We start from the raw sequence: 22,921 nt of genomic DNA, 5'->3' as shown, positions 1-22,921 counted from the left end.
ACGCGTGATGACGCCCATCCCAAGCCAGTACTGATCAACATCCCACCCCTCCCGTGACCCATAGTTTGTCTGTATGTGTATTCAGAGCCAGTGAGCAACGGACTTTCATAATAATAAAAAAACTGCGTTAACGCACGATAAAATAATTGTCGGCGCTAATCAATTAATGCGTTAACGCAATAATAACATGTTAACTTGCCCAGCGAAAAATCGGCAGTGTATCAAATACTTATTTGCCCCACTGTATACACACACACACACACACACTCATGTTTGTTTCTGTGAATTGTGGGGACTTTCCATAGACTTCCATTACTTTTATACTGACCAAACAATATTTTCTATCCCCTAACCCTAAAACTACCCCTTACAGAAAACCTGTTTGCATTGTTATACTTTCAGATAAACATCATTTACTATTTTTTTTCCCTTTCCTAATGTCAAAAATTTCAGGTTTTACTATCCTAGTGGGGACATTTCGTCCCCACAATGTAGCATAAACACACACACACACACACACACACACACACATATATATATATATATATATATTCTCAGTATTAGTCATCAAATTAAAAATCCTAATAAATTGAAACCTGGAAGCTTTGCCTTCATAATATAGCACTAATGGGCTAAACCCCAGATGGCATTTATATCTAGCAACCCCCCTGGAAAATGGTACTCATTTAAGGCAGTTAATGAGAGCCAACCAATCTACATTTCTCATAGTTTTACTTGGTAGCACCGGAATGATAAAATAAATAATGAAAGCATCAATTACACAACTAATGCACCTCCTAAGCTGTCTTGTTTCACAAGCTCTATAAAAGCGTTTTGTCTTTGTCTGGAAGTGAAAAAAGAAATACAAATCTGTGTTCATTTTATTACAACCAAAATGGCGCACATAGGAACGTCCCAGGAGGATGTGACAGCAGCACATGTGTGATTGTGAAATCAGCATTAGGAGACACCAGCTGCGGAGGGGGAATGACTATCAGAGAGGGCCTGCCTGAAGGAAGTATATTCCACAGAAACGTCATATGTAAAAATGCTGTAAAAACTCAAAGAGAGCATTAGAAAAACCTTGAAACTGTACACAAACCTCAGGGCAGTCATGGTTATCTGAAAAAAATCTGTTTACCTAAAACTCACCACAGTCACAGCCCTCGACCAAAACCATTAATGATTTAACACCTCAGAATACATGTACACAATCTCACACACAGCAACACAAACCCATACCTAACACCTGGGGCCACAAGCACAAGCAAACCACACAACCAGAAACAGCTGTGTTCCTCCTCAAACCGACGGGGACAAATTAACCAGCCTCCCTCTGAAAGAGAGCCCACGCAGACGACAGCGAAAGAGGATGTGGTGAACGGAGCAGAGGTGTTAAAGCACCGATGAAAAGGATAGTAATGGGAAAGCTTTGCTGCACCGTAATTACTCTTATCTAACGTGGCTTGATTAAACACAAACACTTCATGAGATATGACTGTACAACCTTCTGCACAAAACAGCCCATTTTCTGATTCACAGACTCTTTTTGTGTCTGTCTGCTCGTCTCCAGCCCAGCTATGTGTCCCCATGAGGATGTGCTTGAATTCATTTTATTGATTTATGGTTGTCTCCCAAAAGATGCCTAAAAATCTCAAGGATGAATGGAGCATCCTTATGTGAGGGAACCAAATCTAGTGGTTGCTTGACACATTGAGACTGCGGCTTATCATTAGCGTATTGGAAAGGGAGAAATGAAAAATAGATGAAGAGATGACATAGTAGACAGTGAACCATCATGCTTGGGTGTTGTGCATGGGTTTGTGGCACGAGTCTACAGAGTTGATAAAGTGGCAATGTGATTGGTTACTGGCTCAAGTCAAAAAAGGCCACTCCCAAGTCTCTACTATTCTGGTTCCTAAATGTTTTTCCCATTTTATCATAAAACAGATGAAAATCATAGACTGAAACCTACATACACTACTGTTTATAAGGCCACCGTTTAAGTCAGTTTTTTGTTGTTGTAATAAATTAATACTTTTATTCAGCAGGAATACATTACATTGATTAAAAGGAACAGCAAAGACACTTATAAAGTACAAAAGATTTATATTTCAAAATGCTGCTCTTTTGAACTTTTTATTCATCAAATAATCTTTTAAAAAATGTATGACAAGTTTTCACCATTGATAATAATAATAAAATAAATGTTTCTTGAGCAGAAAACCAGCATACTAGAATGATTTCTGAAAAATCATGTGACTGGAAAAATGGCTGATGAAAAAGTAGCTTTGCCATAACAGGAATAAATTACGTTTTAAAATATATTAAAATAGCATAAAAATAGAAATATTGCTATTTTTACTGTATTTCTGATCACATAAATGCAGCCTTGGTAAGCATATGAGACCTAAATTCTAAAAATTGCTTACATTTTACAATAAAGTCCCATGACTTAACTTTAGTTAATGCATTAGCTAACATTAACAATGAGCAATACATTTGTTACAGTATTTATTAATCTTGTAAATGTCTGTTAATAAAATACAAACTGTACATTGTTAGTTAGCCTGGGCCCCATAAATAACAGAAAATTTGATTTTAATAATGCAACATTTAATAAATGTTGAAATTAACATTAACATACAGAAGTATTTTTCATTGTTAGCTCATGCAATGTAGTAAATTAATGTAGTGATATAGTTAAATAATCTTACCAACCTCACACATTTGAATGGTAACGTACAGCCTGACAAAACAGTGAGAAAAGGAGTAAAATATAAAGTGTGAAGGCCACATTAATCAATGGCGTCCTATATGTGGAAGCCATTTTTTTTTCGAGACCTAAATTCTAAAAATTGCTTACATTTTACAATAAAGTCCCATGACTTAACTTTAGTTAATGCATTAGCTAACATTAACAATGAGCAATACATTTGTTACAGTATTTATTAATCTTGTAAATGTCTGTTAATAAAATACAAACTGTACATTGTTAGTTAGCCTGGGCCCCATAAATAACAGAAAATTTGATTTTAATAATGCAACATTTAATAAATGTTGAAATTAACATTAACATACAGAAGTATTTTTCATTGTTAGCTCATGCAATGTAGTAAATTAATGTAGTGATATAGTTAAATAATCTTACCAACCTCACACATTTGAATGGTAACGTACATCCTGACAAAACAGTGAGAAAAGGAGTAAAATATAAAGTGTGAAGGCCACATTAATCAATGGCGTCCTATATGTGGAAGCCATTTTTTTTTTCTCAAGCCGCCGACCCATAAGCCTCTGGCAATGAATTATGGATTCTCAAAATTCCCGTGTGCTGTAACATGCATTGTGCATCAGCCACTATACAATATTAACACCGAGGAGGAGCACTTTGAGATGGTGTTGAGGCAAGGGGTGTGAGCGAGGGCCGGCCGAGGGGAGGCATGTTGGGGTTATTGATTGAAAACATACATTGTTTAGGATGAGTAGGTTGGGAGTTCATTGGGGCATGCTGTGCTTCACCGCTGCTGAAATTGAAACAATGATTCTCCACTGGCACATTTTCATTGAAAACCTTCACTCTGGCAAAGAACATTTTAATGCACTAGGCTAATAACTTCTTGTGGAAGGTACATCCTTATATTACAGACAAAAGAAATGCACAAATATCAGACAGCTATATCCTAACAAACACATATTAAGGCTCAGAATGAGTCAGATTAAAAATCAGTCATTCAAAGGAGAATCACCCGCACAATCACATAAGATCATACAAACCTACAGGAACCAACACACGTTCTATGGGAGAGGCACTATATGAGGCAAGACAGCTGAGTGAAAGATTAAGGACAGAATGGTAATCTAGGCTGTCGTGAATGATAAATGAACACTTATTTAAAGAGATAAAGAGACTGCAATTTGATTAATGTGCTAAGAGGGCAGGACACCGGCTCAGTGTTACACCTCAATATCTAACACTAAAAGAAGACAGCAGCCAAACTAAACAACAAAAAGCTTTTGAAAGCATGTGAAACATATGTTACTATTTTATATATATAAAAATATTATATGATATTCTAATATATATATATATATATATATATATATATGAAGAGTTCCAATGCAAAAGCCTCTAAAAGCCATCTTGGGCAAAATTGAGATAACGAATGTTATGCTCTCCACATATAGTATATTTTCATCAAGTACTTTCACTTCAAATGCGCTAAATCCCAGCCTCAACCCATTCAGAAGTACCAGTATATATATATATAAATATTTATAATGAGTGACCCTTATATAGAGAAACTTGTAATGTTTGGGGTTTTACATTTTTTGAAAGAAGGCTCTTATGCTCACCAAGGCTACGTTTGTTTGATCAAAATACAGTAAAAACATTAATATTGTGAAAAAATTATTTCAGCCAGTCTTTAGTGTCACATGATCCTTCAGAAATCATTCTAATATGCCAATTTACTGCTCAATAATAATTTCTTATTATTATCAATGTTGAAAACAGTTGTGCTGCTTAATAGTTTTGAGGAAAAATTATACTTTTTTTAGGGTTCGTTGATTAATAGAAAGTTCAAAAGAGCAGCATTTATTTGAAACATAAATCTTTGTAACAAATGTGGTAACTGTCACTTTTGATCAATTTAATGTATCTTTGCTGAAAAAAAAAACATTTCTTTAAAAAAAAAAATCTTACTGGCCCTGTTTTGAATGGTACTTTATATAAATGTGTATATATATATTTTTTATAAATAAATGTATAATACTGTTATACTGTATATTATTTATTCATATCAAAACCCTGACGGTCTTGAACTTACATTAGTGATGGCTTCAGTGTTGGCTCCTGTAACACAGAGATGACGCACCACCTCCAGACCACCGTTACTAGCTGCCAGGTGAAGAGCTGTTCTCCCAAACTACACACAAATAGACAGCAAACATCTATTAACACTCCTTCTGAGAATTATTCATCACAAATGCTAACTAGAAAACAAAAGGTGAAGAAATTCCTTTGTCAGAAATTTTTTCAAGTGTATAACATTGCAGAATGCTTATGATTCAATTTCATATTAATATAATTCAGTTCCTCTTGACCTGTAAAGCCCTCAGTTAGAAGGAACTAAAATCGTCTTCCAGCTGTAATGGAAGTGCCATTTAAAAATTTCACACAGAATTAACAAGCATGCATAACTGGTATGTAAAAAATTCAGGAAAATTGCAACCAAGTAATTGGGGTCAGTTGAGGGGACTTTAAGAACTGAAAAAAGAGTGGATGATGATTAGAGACTGACAAGAAAAAGCGCACTCATTAATACTTGAATAAGACAAAGGTAATAACTGATATATAATGGTTTCTGAAATGACTGGAGAAAAAAATCCCTTTGGAACCTAAACTGTGTTTATTGCATATAAATCCTGAAAGTTTTCTTTAAATGCAAACATGTGGAAGCTTAAAAATTTTAGTTTGTTACAAGCCAAACATGTAATCGCTTTAGTATGGAAAAACATTCAAAGACCTTTCCTTTCGCAGTCGACCAAAGAGATGACTTATAACCTTGCCCTTGAAAAATTAACATATGTAACTACAGGTAAAGCAGAGGGTTTAAAAAAAAAAAAAAGTTCAATTTGTTAATAGGTAGATAAAGTTGTGATGACTGTAATTTGAAATTAGACGTGAAATAATTTTTTATTTTATATCTTATAATTTTTTTATTAAGGGTATTTTATCATACGCCATTCAACCTGTATATATAAACATTTGTATTCATTTATTTCTTTAATACTATTATTTAATAGGTACTTTAAGTGCTCATTTAGTGTTGTTTTTATGATAAATGTTGGGGTGGCAAAATTGTATTCTGTAATGGTATCATGGGGGTTCATGGGGGTTCTATAACAAAATTAATAAAAACAAACTGGTATATAGGATAACATCAGGGTTATTCCCATTAACAAACTATTAAAACGTGTTTATTGAAATAAAATAAAATATACATATGAGATAAAAAACTATAAACTAAAATAACTGAAATATGTTTGAGTTGAAGCACTAAAATTACTGACTGGAAATAAATAAAAATGAAAATTGAAATATAAATAAATATAATCCTAAAAAGCATTATTTTAAAACAAAATACTAATAAAAATGCCAAAAGCATATGACGCAATTACATTTACATTAATTTTTTAAATAAAAATTAAAATGGGGGAAAAAAATACAAAATATGAATAAAAATATAATACATAAATAATACTAAAATAGCACTGGATGAAAACACACATTTAGAGGTCAAACAAAAGCATATTATACAGCAAGGTTATACCCATCCTGTTTGAAACTCACTTTGTTAGGAATATCCAGATTGGCTTTAGCTGCACAGATCTGCATGACCACAGGCAAGTTGCCGTCCTTGCAGGCGATGTGAAGGGGTGTGTTGCCGTGGCGGTCCTGGTGGTCCACATAACAGTGATGGCTGAGCAGACACTTCACCACTTCAATCTGACATCTCCTCACTGCCAAATGTAGAGCAATGTGACCGTCCTGAAATATATAGATGCAAGCACACCATGATCAAGGGTGAAGGGTAATCAATAATTATTTTGAATGGCAAGCTATCAATGTATACAACAAAAACAGCATGCATCAGAAGAAACAGAAGGTGTTTTAATATAAAAAAATGACACAGTCCACCGTTAAAGAACAATAAAACACCCTACCACTTCAGTTGTTAATGGTTAATATTTTATAAGTGTCTGTCCTCACCTTATCAGCAGAGTCCAAGTCCGCCCCATGCTCCAGCAGACACTCCACGATGTCCTTGAAGCCACGGGCAGAAGCGGTGAGTAACGGGCTCTCGCCCTCCCGATTCCGGGCGTTCACATCACAGCCAGCCTCGCACAAGGCTCTGGCCACCGCCGAGTAACCATGCCAGGCTGCACAGTGGAGAGGTGTCTCCTGCTCCTGTGGAGGCATGAAAACAGTCTTTGGCATTCATAAATAACCTTGAACACACGGAGCTAACAAAACAACATTAGTCTGTGTCAAGGCCGTTTCATGTGACGAATTGCTCTTAATTAATTGGCCTGTGACCCTGACACCTCCAATGAATGTAACAATTTGAAACATACAATCCGTGGCTGTGTCTGCCTCCTGGGATGGCATGTGAATATTGGTTTTCTTTTGCAATATTTGCTTTCAGAGCAAGATATTAAAATAAATGCAAAAGTAGGATGGTAACCTAATATTGTGATCATTGCAAAAGTAACCACTATAAAATGAATCTGTAATACTATTAAATAATAATTTGGTTGTGCACAATATTGATCGCTGTTGTAATAATTTAACACACACACATTATCCTAAAATGATTTTCTTTATTGCATTTCTCTGGAGTGGTGCTTCAGGCTCATTAATTTAAAGGGGTCATATGATGCGATTTCTATTTTTCCTTTTCTTTAGTGTGTTATGTAGCTATTTGTGCATGTATAAGATCTGCAGAGCTACAAAGCTCAAAGTCTCCCACAAAAGGATTTATTCTATCTAAAAGACAATGCCGACCCAGACCGAGCTAAAACGCCTCATTCAAACACGCCCCCACATGTCTACGTCACGATGTGGAAATATTTGCGCAATGCCGCCCAAATGTTCATGCAAAGAAAGGTGGCGTGGTTTCAGGAACCGCAGTAGTGTTGATGCAGCCATGTCAGGGAGACGCTGTGTGTCTCTGTGCGAAAGTAAAAGCACTTTATTTGGCCTTCCGAAAGTAGATGTAATGAGGAAACACTGGTTAAGATTTATTTACAACAGAACAGCACACCCCAAATGTTTGAATTTGTGCAACGCATTATATGGACGACAATTTTGTGAACCTAGGAGAGTAGCCTTCCAGGCTGGCTGTGAAAAGGCTATTTAAAAAAAAAAAAAAAAAAAGGGGTCCATTCCGACTTTGCTATGACAATCTGGCGCTTATTCTGAATCAGCTAAAGTATGTTTTCTTAAAAGGTTAAGTATTTGTTATTGACCGTTCAAATGCGGAGTTTTGCGCCGTGCGTGAGAGAGAGAGACAGGGTCACATCACAGTGGAGTCAGCTTTCTTAATCGCGGCTTGTGTACTGCAAATACATACGAGCATCATCACCGTGTCTGTCACGCGACTCTGTCCCCTTTCGGGCTTGAACCGATGGTAAAACTCAGAGGCGGACAAAGTACTCGACTCTATTACTTGAGTGAAAGTATAGATACTGCTGGTCAAATATTACTCTATTACAAGTAAAAGTTGTAAAGACAGATTTTTACTTAAGTAAAAGTACAGAAGTACTTGCTTTTAGAAGTACTTAAGTACCAAAAGTAAATTTCCTTTTTTTATGTCTAATATATACCACAATATTAACTTCTTATTATTGAATTGTTGTAAATAAATATCACGTTTGCAACTGGGCAGTGTTCAAAAAATGCTGGGAAATCACTTCATTTAGCCCCAAGAGTGATTACTGATAAACTGTCTGAAAAAAAAGAGAGTCACGTTTTAGAGAAGAAAAAAATCACCCACTGATTTTCAAAGCTGCTACAGAGTAACGACTTTCTACTTCGAGGACCTTGATAGAAATGTAGTGGAGTGAAAAGTACAATATTTGTCTTTCAAATGTAGTGAAGTTAAAGTCATAAGTTCCCAGAAAAAATAATACTCAAGTAAAGTACAGATACTCAAAAAGTGTACTTAAGTACAATACTCAAGTAAATGTACTTAGCTACTGTCCGCCTCTGGTAAAACTAAGGACATTATGTGCTGTCTCTACATTTATGTTGAAAGCTGAAGCTCGCGATTATGGAAAGGGGCATTACATGTCCGACGCGTGCTTGTGGTGTTCGGCCAATCACAATGCACTGGGTCAGCTGGCCAATCAGAGCAGACTGTGCTTGTCGGAAGGAGGGGTTTTGTAGAAAATTATGCGTTTGAGAGAGGCGGGGGATAGAGGAACTACAATAATGTGCAGTATTTGAAAAATAATGTGTTTTTTGAACATTAAAGCATGTCAACATATTCTGTTACACCAAATACACAAAATAAGTGTTAATAAAGCACTTGCGAAACCATTTATTACATTTACATTTCCCACTGTCATCAAAGACATCTGAGATTAAGCATTTTCTTTTATAAAAGAACATTTTCTTTTTTCAAGTTGAACGTTACTAATATAAATACATTAGCATTCAACTGTTGGGGTTGGTGAGATTTTCTAAAAGAAGTCTCTTATATTCACCGAGGCTGAATTTACTTTTGATATTACTACTAGGGGTGCTCCGATTGATCGGCTACTGATCACTATCGGCCGATAATCGCTTTGGGCTGATTGATCGGCGGTCTCTAAAAAAGGCTCAAGCTGATGATGCTGCCGTCAGAGGTTTGGCACGACATGCAGCGGCACCATCTCAGTCTCTGTCCAGCGCGGGTGAAATAATTATAATGCTGACGGTGAGGTACTCACCTTCATATGTCTTAATTAAATAACTTATAAAGTAACTTGAAAACCTTGTGTGAGACGTAATTTCACAAACAACGTGAGTGAATCACCGCACGCGCTCTCTCTCAAAATACACAAATGTCTTCAAATCACCACACATCGCGTCTGTCCATAAGCCAGCTGCACACTGCACAGTTGACACATGAATTGTCACTTGCACAATCGAGGCAGTGTCACATCGTCACTAAAGTTTATAAATTGCATTACTTTTTAATTCTTGCCAGAAGACCGGGCGTACGCTCATGCACACTTGCAGCGCACACACATAATGCCTGGTTCACATTACTCCGTTTGCAGTGCGAATGTGGTGCGTATTTTTCCGCGCTCAAGGTTAACAGATTAATAAAGCGTGCACACTGCACACGGTTGCGGTCCGGCAGTGCGTTTAGGAGCGGTGCGTCTGCAGCAGTGCAGAGAATGTTTCCACACCGAGTCTATTTTTGCTGAGCTGCAAGAGCTGAATTAAAGTAACAAAACATTTTTTGCAGTAAATATGAACATGGATTGACACGAAAATGTAGTAATGAAGACTCCAGTCATATCAGAAGGCTAATAAGAGTAGCTTTATTTACATGCCTCATGGGAGCAGACATCTCATGACTGATGAAAAAACTAAGGTCACATGACCAACCCAACACTACTCTTTTTATATCTGTATCTGCCCTTTAAATGTAGGGTGATGAAGTATCATGTCTGCATGGACAGGGTGTGCGGAGATATGCAAATATATGCAATGAGAGTCAGGTAGGACAGCCTATGGTAATCATAATCCTTTGAACCAAGGAATATGATTGGATGAACTTTTAATGGTTCTATGCCTTCCACAGACAATATAAATTCATTTAGACCACTTAAGTTGCTGATTGCTATCAGGATGTGAAAAGTCTTTCAAGCAGCGTAACACAAAATTATTTAAAATGTTTTTTTTTTTTTTATAAATCACCTACCCTGCCTTTAATCGGTCATCTATTAAATTAAATTACTGTTAATATTGCATTTGCACAATGGTAACTGAACTTTTGCCATGTGTCATATATTAGTCCACAGAGGCTTGAACTGTTCAGTGTGGTGTAGATCAGTTTGTGTGTGTGTGTGTCTGTGTTTGATACCTACCCGGTCCACTAGGTCAGGGTTGGCATGGATGCTGCAAAGGTATTGGACTACATCCACATTACCATAGCGAGCTGCCACATGCAGAGCCGTTTCTCCAGACTAAAACGGAATGTCAAACATTACTCACATTATGAATTACATGCTGACGTCTGCCCATAATTCAGTGATGAGCAGGCATTTTATTAATGTGATTACATTACATCACGTTGATGATCTAAACAAAAAAATGCAACAAACATGTGTGTGTGTGTACATCAGGGAAACTATCAAAACTGCTGAACAAGAAACAGCTAAGAACTTCATTAAAGGATTTCCCTGCTGTCAAAGTAGGGTTATAGCAACTGGAAAGGCTGCGTAAACAGAATGTGACCTGTTCAATGGAGAGATCTTTGTGTGCTGAGAACTGCTAAAACCCTTCCCAAATCAACTTTGCGCTGGACTTCCTCCTGGAAACAGTTCAGGCTGGGGTGGATGTTTAAAGAACTCGCTTTACACCCGTAATGATGAAGCTGCGGACACACCAACTGTGATTCTGTATGGCACTCCTGACAAACTCAACAACCCTTTACCCCACGAATTCGCTTGACTGAGCGCACTTCACTGACTAGTGAGGCAGTCAACAATTATTTCATACAACGGCAAACCTCAGGCCAGCGAGTAACCATAGCAACTGCAAATTACCAATGGGAAGTAGAGAGGCGTGTGAACTCAGTAGGAAAGGTTTTCTGGAGAAAAGGTGCCGGATGGGGAAAGCCTTTGAAAAATCGAATCTGTCCTCTCCCTGTGGTTGTGATTGTTGAGTGTGTGTGTGTGTGTGTGTGTGTGTGAGTGAGAGAGAGAGAGAGAGTGAGAGAGATGGAGAAAGATGGAGGCACCTTATCTTGGATGTTCAGAGGGCACTTCTTTTCATGCAAGAATCTCAATGTCCCCACATGACCATGTCGGGCGGCGTAGTAGATAGCGTTGGCACCAGTCTGAGGAAAAGAATGGCATGTTGTGTGGAGTTGTATGCATATTCAGCCGTTTTGGTGTCTATCATGTACAACTTTACCATTTAAACCCTGTTAAAACTACTGGTGAAACGTATTCAGTGTCTTCCTCTAAGTTTGGTGTTGATACAATTTTTTGAATGAAATAATCACTTTTATTCAAAAAAGACATATTAAAATAATCAATAGTATGAAGGTCAGTAACTGCTGCTGAAAATTCAGCTTTGCCACCACAAGAATAAATTACATTTTAAAACATTAAAATAGAAAATACTAAATTGCAATATTTATTATAATATATTAATATATTATATACTATATTATATATTATATCCTTTCAATATTTAAATTGAAATATTATTTCACAATATTACAGTTTTTTGTATTTTGATCTAATACATTTTGTCTTGGTGAGCATAAGACATAAAACAAAAATCATACCAACCACAAACTTTAGAATAGTACATTAATTATCTGAGAGAATGGAGTACAACACCTTATCAAAGGCTTGAATCTCCGCTCCTTTTTTCATTAGCACATCAATGATCTGGACGTTTCCACAGCCCGCAGCAATCAGGAGCGGAGGGGTTCCATGCTGAAATATGTACACACACACACACACACACACACACACACACACACACACACAAACAGGAATCACTTTATTGAATATAACAAGGCACTAATAGCTCCTCGTAGCATTCAAAAGCAGCTTTAATTAAACCTATAATTCTGAGTCAGCATGAGCATGCCGATTCAAATCAGCCTGATTCCTTTTTCATTGTTCGCACAGCAGTTTTAATTGGCGAAGAGCAATCACGGTGGTTGGTAAAAAATTCTTGCAGGCACAAGACTTGAATCGTTTCTCAAGAATGGCGATAAACTCCTCTGAATGAATAAATGCATGAGAGCCATTGGAATAGTGTTCACTGTGCATACATAAACACAGAGAGCGCTGGACAGCTGTGAGGAATACAATTAAAAGCACGCTTGTCCCTTCACATCTGTGAGCAGATTACCGTTTCATCAACCTCGGCCTCATTCCCTCCTTCTAAACAAACACTTTTCCTGTGTCACACACATGCCATACACACAAGACATTCCAACATATACAGACACACTAAAGACTTAACCAGAATGTGTGTCTTGTTTTCTAGTAAAACATTCAAAATCTCTTTAAAAAAAAAGCCTGTTTACAATAAAATTTGTTCAGATCTACACTCAACTTGCCAGCAGAGTAAAAAAAAAAAATCCTTAACTCAAGATAGTTTCTCTAAAATCATGTGTTGTTAATTAAAAATGTGCCATTTTGATTAATAAAAATTGTTCATTAAAAATGTCTCTAAAAGGTATCTTGCTATAAAGATGTTTAAATATTTTTACTGGACAAAATGACTGATTAAGACATTTTTTTGCAGTGTTCCCTTGCATATTTACGAAATTATTAGCATAATAATGACAATTAACCCTCAAGTCTCTTTCATTCTATTCAAAATTCCCCTTGTGACTATGACTATACAAAGCACAGCCTCACACAAATGGGATGAGATATGGTTCAGTGACTGTTTTTCTGTCACTCGCTGCACATCTCAGTGTCACTGCTGAAAACGACAATGTAAACTCAGACATCATGGGTGTACGGTGACACTGATACACTTCTCAGCTCAATTGAGCTCAGGTTGGCTACTAGGCATTTACCCACCAGTTAATCGACGTGTGACAACACCGGTAATACCGGTATCACCGTTGGGGTGGGGTGGGGTTGTGTTCGTTCGTGTGAGTTTCCCTCTTTTCTTCGCTTTCACATGGCTTGTAAAAGTGCCGTGCGCATTTTACTTTCACTTTCAAATTAGCAGCAATTGAACTGCCGCAATTCGGCGCCAAGCAATTGTTCGTTTGAGTTTTCCCTCTTTTCCTCGGATTTCTTGGCTTTCAAATAGCTTGAAAAAGCGCAGTGTGCATTTTACTTTCACTTTCAAATTAGCGGCAATTTGGCGTTGATTCAATTCAAGCAACAACGTCAAACTCATATAACTTTTATTAACAAAACGAATAAAAATACACCATATATGTCTAATAAAATAACAAATTACTTGCGCTACACAAAGTTTAAATAGGTATATAAAACTGAAAATCAGCAAACACTGTGGAACCAAATAAATAAGAAACATAGAATGTTTATTAGCAAAACGAATAAGAAAGCTTGGAGGCACAGCATATACAACACCTTGACGTAAAATAAAATAAATAAAATACACAAAGTATAATTAAAGTAATCAGCAAACACCATGGAACCAAATAAATAAGAAACAAATGTTTAAAAAAAAACTTCCAGTCAATAGGCTTTTCAAAATCTAAAATATTGCCAAACGGGCGCCTTTGCATTTCCTTTCTAAACAATCTTCTGCCATCATCTTGTCTTTCTCACCTCACTCTTGTCAGTCAGCTCGACTCACTCTCCTCACGTGATAAATAAAATCTGACTGTCGTTCACGCACGGTTCGGCACGCTGCATTGAGCATTTAGTTTTTAAAAGTATCTGTCCTCTAACTGAACTAGGCTAATTGCCAAACGGGCGCCTTTGCATTTCCTTTCTAAACAATCTTCTGCCATCATCTTGTCTTTCTCACCTCACTCTTGTCAGTCAGCTCGACTCACTCTCCTCACGTGATAAATAAAATCTGACTGTCGTTCACGCACCGTTCGGCACGCTGCATTGAGCATTTAATTTTTAAAAGTATCTGTCCTCTAACTGAACTAGGCTAAATGATTTTTGTTACTATAAAAAATCAAAACGACGGTGGGGGGCGGTGGATGTAGGTAAATGACATAACCGGTGTTGCGGCTTAACACCGGTATAACCGAAAACATTGTCTATCGCAGCAAGCCTAGCCGGTATGAGATTTTGACGGTATGATAACCGTAAGCAAAAATATCACGGTATCACAGTATTGTCGTTACAGCTCTAAAATGTGTTATTTTTAAATGACTGGGTAAAAAAGAAAAAAAGAACTTTTTTCCGCAAAATTTTGATTTGTTTCCTAAAAAGATGAAAAATAAAGACTGACATCTTTATTTAACCTAAATCTGTAATTACAGTTATTTAATTTTAGTTATATAATTCATTTACATATCATTTATATCATTTAGTTATATCATTTCATATACCGTATTGACCCGAATATAAGACAATGTTTATTTCTTGGAAATACATCTGAAAAAACGCAGCCATCTTATATTCAGGCTCTAGACTTTGACATGTCAATAATACACCCACAACAATAGGTGGAGCCAAATACGCATAAAACGAGTGTGCCATGAAATACGTAATGTAATGCGTGTTGTAAAGATCGCCAGTAAAAACATAAGAAGCAGAAAACCTTACAGCTGCAGGAGTCGTGACTGTCACGTTAGCCTGATGGGACCAAACTCCCTTTGTGATTTTAAAACGTAAGACAGTGCCCAGATTTGAAGACTACAGTAAGATATAACTTCTACTGTTAATAAGATGTTGGTAGGCTACTATTAGATGGATAGCCTAAATGTCCTAATTCAGATGGGCTACCTGTTTTTCTTTTATTTTTTAATGGTACCGTATATCAAAAAGTGTATATTTTTTAAATGTGATTGTTGGCACATTTTACCAGTTTTTACCATACTTTCAAAACACAAATTAAACATTTTTCTCTTTGCGTCCGTCTTCAGCGTCTCTGGCCTGTGTTAACGGGCATTTACAGACTTCATATTTTCACATAAATTACATTTTGGAAAATGATTGCATTGCAACGCAGTTTGTACAAGTCCAGAAAAGAGACGAGTTGCAACAAGACAAAAAACAGTTGGTTGCCGATCGCGTGAGTTCCAGGGGAAGCTCCTTAAGTTCGCCCATCCTACACACACATGGCTGACCACTCGCTCGCACCAACGAGGAGGAGGAGGAGGGTCGTGTTACTCTCTACACTGCACTCAACCTGAGGGATTCCTACACTTTCAGTCTTCGAGGAGACATGAAAAACAGTGCATACCGCAGGGACGGTATAACGGAAAATATTAGTGGTTTTGAAACTACTTGTTGTAAACTACCTAATTTGAAAATTTTCAAATCGTGGTATACCTTGAAACCGGAAATCGACCCATGCCTATTGGCTATTGATCACTTGGACAGAGACCAAGTCAAGCAGAGACCATAAGCATGACTGTCACTCTCTCTGTTTTTTGCCATACCCATATCACCTCTATGAGTCTTGCTTTGTCTCCTTACCTTGTTAGGTTGATTAATATCATAGCTGGTCAGAGATCCAAGTAGGTGTTTTAGACCTGGAACATTGTCGTCGTTGATTGCGTGGATTATAGCCTTCATGACAAATGAGTCCTCCTCATCCTGTCAAAAAACAAAATCAATGAATTCAAAAATACCTTTATGATTAACAGACCAAAACACATACAGTGGGTACGGAAAGTATTCAGACCCCCTTAAATTTTTCACTCTTTGTTATATTGCAGCCATTTGCTAAAATCATTTAAGTTAATTTTTTTTCCTCATTAATGTACACACAGCACCCCATATTGACAGAAAAACACAGAATTGTTGACATTTTTGCAGATTTATTAAAAAAGAAAAACTGAAATATTATGAATAAGATTATGAAAATTATTATATGAGGCTGCAGAAAATTCAGATTTACCATCAATAAATGACATTTTGAAATATATTAAATATAATTTTTTTTTCAAAACTGTAATAACATTTAACAATATTACTGTTTTTACTGTATTTTTAATCAAATAAATGCAGTCTTGATGAGCCCGAGAAACTTTTCAAAATCTCCTTACCGACCCCAAACTTTTGAACAGTTTTCAAGTTTTAGGTTTCAGGTTAAATTAATGAATACATTATTTGAATGATTCATTTTTGTATAGATTTGGAATTTTTAGTGGACAGATTTAGTAAAGATTTTTGACATTAATATACTTCCATAGATCAGGCCAAGTCACAAGTAAGAATTAAACCTACATTAACAATGTGAGCTACACAGTTCCAACATGTCTCTTGAACAGCTCTGACTTGATCTTTTTACGAATAAAAATAACTAACAAGCACAACTTTGATAAAAAAATCAGATGAAAAACTGTCAACATGACAGTATTTAGGCTACTACTCAATAAGCTTTAGAAGGAAAAAACAACAGCAAGCATCCTTTGACAGTCATGCTTTGAGCAAATCCTTTTATGCTCAGTAGTACTACAGTTGGTCTTATCAGCAAATACACAGCGTGAAGTCCTAATGCTATTGAATAATGCAGATGAGGGGCGGAGCAGAGACCGCGCTTTCTCTTCACTGCTCGACCGCTGCTTTGTGTGCTACGTGACCCAACCACCTCTGAACAGCATCTGACAGTTCAGACGTGTGGGACAAAACACTCAAATACACAGCTATAGGGAAACTGGACCGGCCGTGAAGGAAGAAAAGATAAAAAGAGAGTATGTGTGCTTGTGTTTAATGAAGGAGTGTACTGGAATAACACCCACATGCACGTCTCATACTAGACGAGTGTATCCAATTACACAGAACACACACTTGAACACACTCTACAAACAGCCAGAGGCTTCTAAAGAAAGCGATGCTGGAGACACTCGTGGAGCGTAAAACAAGACTTCTACGCGACTTTGTGTCATTTTATGTGACCTTTAGGTGATTTGGGTGTAAACTTGTTCTGTCCCTGAAAAAACAAATATTGTGGAAAGACCATGACGCTGCGATGGTATCAGATGATAATACCATGCACTTTACAGTATATAATATGGCACTGACAGCCATATTAATTTAAAATGGAATTTAAAAAGAATTGCAATGTATTTTCTAAATTTTAAAGAAAAAAAGTGCACTTGTTAAAATCATTCACTACCATTCAAAAGTTTGGGGTCAGTATGATTTGCTGCTCAAGAAAAATGTATTTTTATTATCAATGTTGAAAATTATTCTTTAATGAATAGAACGTTCTAAAAGAACAGAACAGCATTTATTTGAAACAGAAATTTGCGTAACATTATAAAAGTCTTTGCAGTCACTTTTGGTCAATTTAATGCATTGTTACTGAATAAAAGTATGATTTTTTCCCAAAAAACAAACAAACAAAAAAACTTTTGAATGGTAATGTATAGATGGATTTTTAGAATGATAAAGGATGTCACATCTTGATTATTGTTGCTGACACCCTTTTCCTGTATGAAACACACCCATTTCTTGTCCACAAAGAAACCCCAAATTTCTCACACATTTAAGTGCACTGTAAAGGCTGAAATATTTCTTAAGGTTACAGTATTATCATAACGCAGGTAATATTAAAAATACATTTTAAGTTAAACGATCACTTCAGGTGAGGCAAAAACATTTATTTTATGGTAATGTGTGATGTGTAAGAAGAAGGTAAAAAGAGAGATAGTAAGCTGTAAAGTTTAGATAACCATTTATGTAGCACAACGGCAATAACACTTCACTCTTCAGGTTTATCACACATCACTAAGCAAATATCTGGCCAGTATAAAGACCATGCAAAACCCCACATGGCTGTACGAGTGTCAATGAATGTGCTCATATTAAGTTGGATGAGTCATCTGACTTCATGGCAAGCTTCAATATAAACTTTCACTGCAATTAGCAATCATGCATATTAATGTGTTAAACAGTAATCATTCCAAAACCAGAGTATTTTATTATTGTCCTAGTAAATATTGTGTGGAGCTGCCTTCCATGTGTGTGTCTGTCTCTACTCTCAGGTGTGTGGGAAGCTCATTAGATCTGTTCATCCCATAAATACAGACCACGGCAGAGCTCAGGGATAAGGGGGTTCCTCAGCTGTTGCCAGGCTCATCACACATCTTTTAGGTTTTGTTGTTCTTTTTAGAGCCCTGCATTTCAGCCCGACGGGCTCCGACTTTTTTACGCCCCTCGGGCTGGGCTTCGGGCCAATTTTCACATCATAGTTCAGCTACGAGCCGGGCCTTGGGCCTGTTTTAGACTTCTCCTTATTTTTATATTTTAGACATCCATCAATAAGTGATGAAAAAAATTGCCGCGCTGGTGGAAACAACACAAGACTGTTTATTGTCCAGCCAGAAGCAGTATGGTGCGTGCCGTCAGCGCAGTTGAAGAGTTCTGCGTTCAAATGCATGCAATAGGCTTAGGTTTGCTGCAAAGCACCGGCAAAAGTAATTATCATAAATGTGTCAGGGGGAAAAAGTAAGGAGATATTTGAGTTATTTACTAATAAACTAGTGTTTTCTGAGTCGGTGTCGCAAGGATGAAGTTGCCGATCCTGACTCGCCATCTCCTCAGACGCGCCTTTAGAGAGAAGTGCATCTTTACGGATTATGATTATAATGAAAACGTTTTTGTTTTTGATTTGTTTTATTTCGTTAAGTAGTAATTTAAAGCTTTATATAGATATATATATAATGTCTGTGAGGCATGCATTCTCTGAGTTTCGGATAATTTTTGTGAAGCGCTCTTGTTGAAGACGAGATGGCAGAAAGCGCATCACGTTTGTTTTCTTTATTTCATAAAAGCACAACATTTTGTTGATATTGTGAGTGCACACAAATAAAAGTAGACCCTTTACAGTTACGAATGATGTATTACTCTTACTTTTATGAGCAAAAATGATGGCGTATCCACTGAATAAAATGCAAGTGATCGCGCTGGCGCCTCCATGTCCTGCAAAGCGTCTCCGCACAAACTATTGGATATAGCGCACATTTATCTAGGTTTAACTTTTAAACATTGTTATCTGCTTGAACTGTTTTATATCTATAGATTTTATTTTAGGGAAGTCCTGATGATTTGAGAAGGCTAAACTTATCAAACATCACTGTCTGCCGCTGGCCGCTTGGTCGTTACTTTAAAAAAACAAAAACTTATATTTAGCAAACAAAAAATGCTCCAAACCTTTTTTTTTAATTAACTTTAAAAAAATGTAATTGCTATTACATACAAAACTGAACTATTTTAATAGCTGAAACAGTAGTATAAGCTGTTTTGGGAGAAGGGGAAAAAAAGACGGGCTCGGGCCGGTAATTCTGATAAGATGTCGGACACGGGCCGGACTAGGGCCTGAGCATCTCGGGCCAGGGCCGGGCTAGGGCCTAAATTTGAGGCCAGTGCAGGGCTCTAGTTCTTTTTGCCAGTTCCTGCTGCCTTGTTTTGTAATAAAAATGTGTTTGGGAAGTCTACCTCATCTACACATCAGGTGTAACACATGAATGTAATCTTAAGAAGTTTCTTGAATGATGATTTAACTGTGAACCCTTACCAGTGTGTCATCACTGCGAGCCACACTCATATTGCTCCTAGACAGGAAGGAGCGGGAGAGCCGGTTACACAGAGAGATGAGACGCACCGATTGCTAAGGAAGTCAGACAAAACAAACAAACAAACAATATTAAAGGAGAGATGATATTCGTGACACATTCTATAGAATTTGTAACAGGCTTTTTATCTAAAGCATCAAAGAGCGATTACAACTCCTCTCAATAGATTAAATGATATTTCAACTCTTCAAATGACATGTTAACCGACTATTATTTGTTTTTATGACACAAGCTTAATTCTGCGCTTGAGGGCACTGTAACTTTATGCGTGCTTCTTTATTGTTTCATAGCTCCAAGGGTTTGTTTAGCGTGCTTTTAACAGCGTGTGTGTGCTGTGTGGAAATAGTGTGACTTGTTGACGTGGCACATAATGCTGATTCCTCAGAAAACACTACTGAGGGCACAAAACTGCTCACACTTTATGTCAAATAGTTACTTTTTTCACAGTAGAACATGATGTTTGCTATCTGAATGTTGAACATTTAAACAGAAAACAGTTAAAAGTCAAATAAAAAAAAAGCACCTTCCACTTTCTTCTGGCAGCAAACTTCTTAAATTTCTCCATATTCACTGCTGATTCCTTCCGACTCAGTGCTTGCTGTGTGTCCTTTGGCTTAAAAGAAGACATTCGCACTTTTAACCAAGTGTTAAGATGATAATGTGCTTGATAACTGTTTCATGTGTAGTGGTTGTTGGACAAACCTTGATCCAGGGGTGTTGAAGACTGTCCAGGATTGTCATTCTTTTTCTGTAAACATGAAAACATAATTTTCACATGTGATATTTACTTTTTTTAACATACAGAATGTAATGAACATAGGCAGGCCGTTTGTGCACCTCTCATTATATAACTTAAAACAACAAGCTCCTACAAATGAGCACCTAAAAGACAACCTTCGGAGTAAACAAGAAGGCATTCAGCATACAAATCGAAAGATATTTATCACAGTGTGCATTGCGGAACACACAGAAGGAATTGTGGGATTGGGCTCTGGAATGTTGCATATCAGCTTTCGTGACAATGTTTAGACTTAAACAGCATTTATGCTGTGAATGACACATTTTAGTGAAGTACCGACAGGACTTCTGCAGAACTAGTTTTAGTTCTCTTTTAAATATCATCAGAAGTAAATGAGCTCTGTGTAGATAAAGACTAAATGAGAGCAGTCAACCCGCAGAGAAGCAATTTGGTAGACCAATATGGAACCAAAACAGGAATTATTAACGTCTCCATATTCATGTGCAACGCACCTGTTCTTGTTTGTTGACGCAACCCACTTCCTCAGTTACTTAGTTAATTTGTGACATGATTTGTGACGAACATTCTTCGCAGGATTCACAGATTCAATATAACCACAGAAAATCAGTTAACAACTAGTTTAATGATATTTAATAATATTTCTAAATAAATAAAAAAAACAATATAAATAGTGAAAAGTAAAAATAAAATACTATTCAAGCCAGTTGGTTTCTAAAAAGGAACTGCTCAATAAAAGAAACAACTAGTGGCAAAGGTGAACCCTACCAAACCACCTCAAACCATAACAAGCTTCTTCAGTGGTTCTTACTTTGGATCTTTGAGCAGTAACCGTGCAATGAAGTCTTTGGCCAAAGCACTGGTGTTGCTGAAGTATTCCTCATCAAACTCGTAGTCCACAGCTGACACATTTGCAAGTGTCTCCTGCTTATTTTCACCCAGGAAAGGTGAGGCACCACTAAGTCTGAAGATACAGAGAAAAAAAGACCATTTTATCACCCATTTATTGGACGTGAAGGTCTACAGTACAGCAGCATTCAACAAAGTTTACTATTTAAGTTTACAACTGACAATTACTATTAAAGTGTGAGAAAATAGGCAAAGGCCATTTAGCGTTCAACATAAGCACTTTATTTTACAAGCTCAATTCCATTTTTTCTTTTGTGATAAAAACCTGTTATAGACCAGAGTACCATTGGGTCCAACAAGCTCTCTTTCCACTATTATAATCAAAACTTATTGCTGTTGCCAATTAAAAATCTGCAGTGATAAATCTTTGCATGGCTTTTAGAAACACTGTCAGGAGAAATTTTATTAATTGTAAAGTTACAGCTGTTCTAAATTCACACTGCTAATTAATGGCGTTCCCTATGGGTGAGAAGCAGTCTCAAAAAAATGTGAGAAAAAGAAAAGAATGGTGGAATAGGAGTGCAAGAAGAGCGTCAGGATTAGATGCGACAATGGTGTGCGATATCTACCCGTTGTGAAGCTCTATTTGTATTTGCCTATGATGAAAGGGGAGTGTAAGGAACAGCCCTGAGATAGACATTGAACTTTCCAGCTCTCTTTGGACTGCTAATATTAGCACAGGTAGATGGACAGATAGTGATGGACACAGATAGGATAGAGAAGACAAGAATATCAATTTTTGGATCAAACGTGGCTTTAACAATCCTAAAAGTAGGCTTAATGTTCTTTATAGGGGTGCTCCGATTGATCGGCTACCGATCACTATCGGCCGATAATCACTTTGGGATGTTTGATCGGCACCGGTCTCTATAAAGGCCGATCTCATAAACCGATCTCAAGCTGATGACGCGTCTGCCATGAGAGGTTTGGCACGACATACAGCGGCACCGTCTGTCTCTGTCCGGCGTGGGTGAAATAATTATAATGCTGAAGGTGAGGTACAATTCATATTTCTTCATTAAATAACTTTAAGTAATTTGAAGACTATCTATAAGACATAATTTCACAAATAGCGTGAGTGAATCTCCGTACGCACTCTTTCCTTCTTTTAAAAATGCCAAAATGGCTTCAAATCAAATCGCGTCTGCAAGCGTCTATAAGAGAGCTGCACAGTCGACACCGGAATTGTCACTTGGACAATCGAGGCAGTGTCGCATCGTCACTAAAGTTTATAAATTGCATTTTTTTTTAA

At 36.9% G+C, this 22,921-nt stretch overlaps 1 protein-coding gene across 1 annotated transcript in view; it reads right to left on the bottom strand.

Annotated features, from left to right (window-relative positions):
• LOC107557602 (death-associated protein kinase 1-like) overlaps window positions 1–22,921 on the bottom strand; it is a 79,588-nt gene that overhangs the window by 12,813 nt on the left and 43,854 nt on the right. Inside the window, exons 8-18 of the mRNA XM_016241081.1 lie at window positions 21,572–21,724; window positions 20,706–20,751; window positions 20,527–20,616; window positions 19,946–20,038; window positions 15,898–16,017; window positions 12,133–12,231; window positions 11,523–11,621; window positions 10,648–10,746; window positions 6,776–6,973; window positions 6,356–6,553; window positions 4,830–4,928 (exon numbers count right to left, since the gene is read on the bottom strand). Of these exons, the coding sequence (XP_016096567.1) occupies window positions 4,830–4,928; window positions 6,356–6,553; window positions 6,776–6,973; window positions 10,648–10,746; window positions 11,523–11,621; window positions 12,133–12,231; window positions 15,898–16,017; window positions 19,946–20,038; window positions 20,527–20,616; window positions 20,706–20,751; window positions 21,572–21,724 (1,294 nt within the window). The remainder of the gene's footprint in view (window positions 1–4,829; window positions 4,929–6,355; window positions 6,554–6,775; window positions 6,974–10,647; window positions 10,747–11,522; window positions 11,622–12,132; window positions 12,232–15,897; window positions 16,018–19,945; window positions 20,039–20,526; window positions 20,617–20,705; window positions 20,752–21,571; window positions 21,725–22,921) is intronic.

The sequence above is a fragment of the Sinocyclocheilus grahami genome, unplaced genomic scaffold (genome assembly GCF_001515645.1).
Source record: "Sinocyclocheilus grahami isolate Dianchi unplaced genomic scaffold, SAMN03320097.WGS_v1.1 scaffold611.1, whole genome shotgun sequence".
NCBI lineage: Eukaryota > Metazoa > Chordata > Actinopteri > Cypriniformes > Cyprinidae > Sinocyclocheilus > Sinocyclocheilus grahami.
The sequence above is the reverse complement of the archived record's forward strand: the minus strand, read 5'-3'. Positions and strand labels throughout refer to the sequence as shown.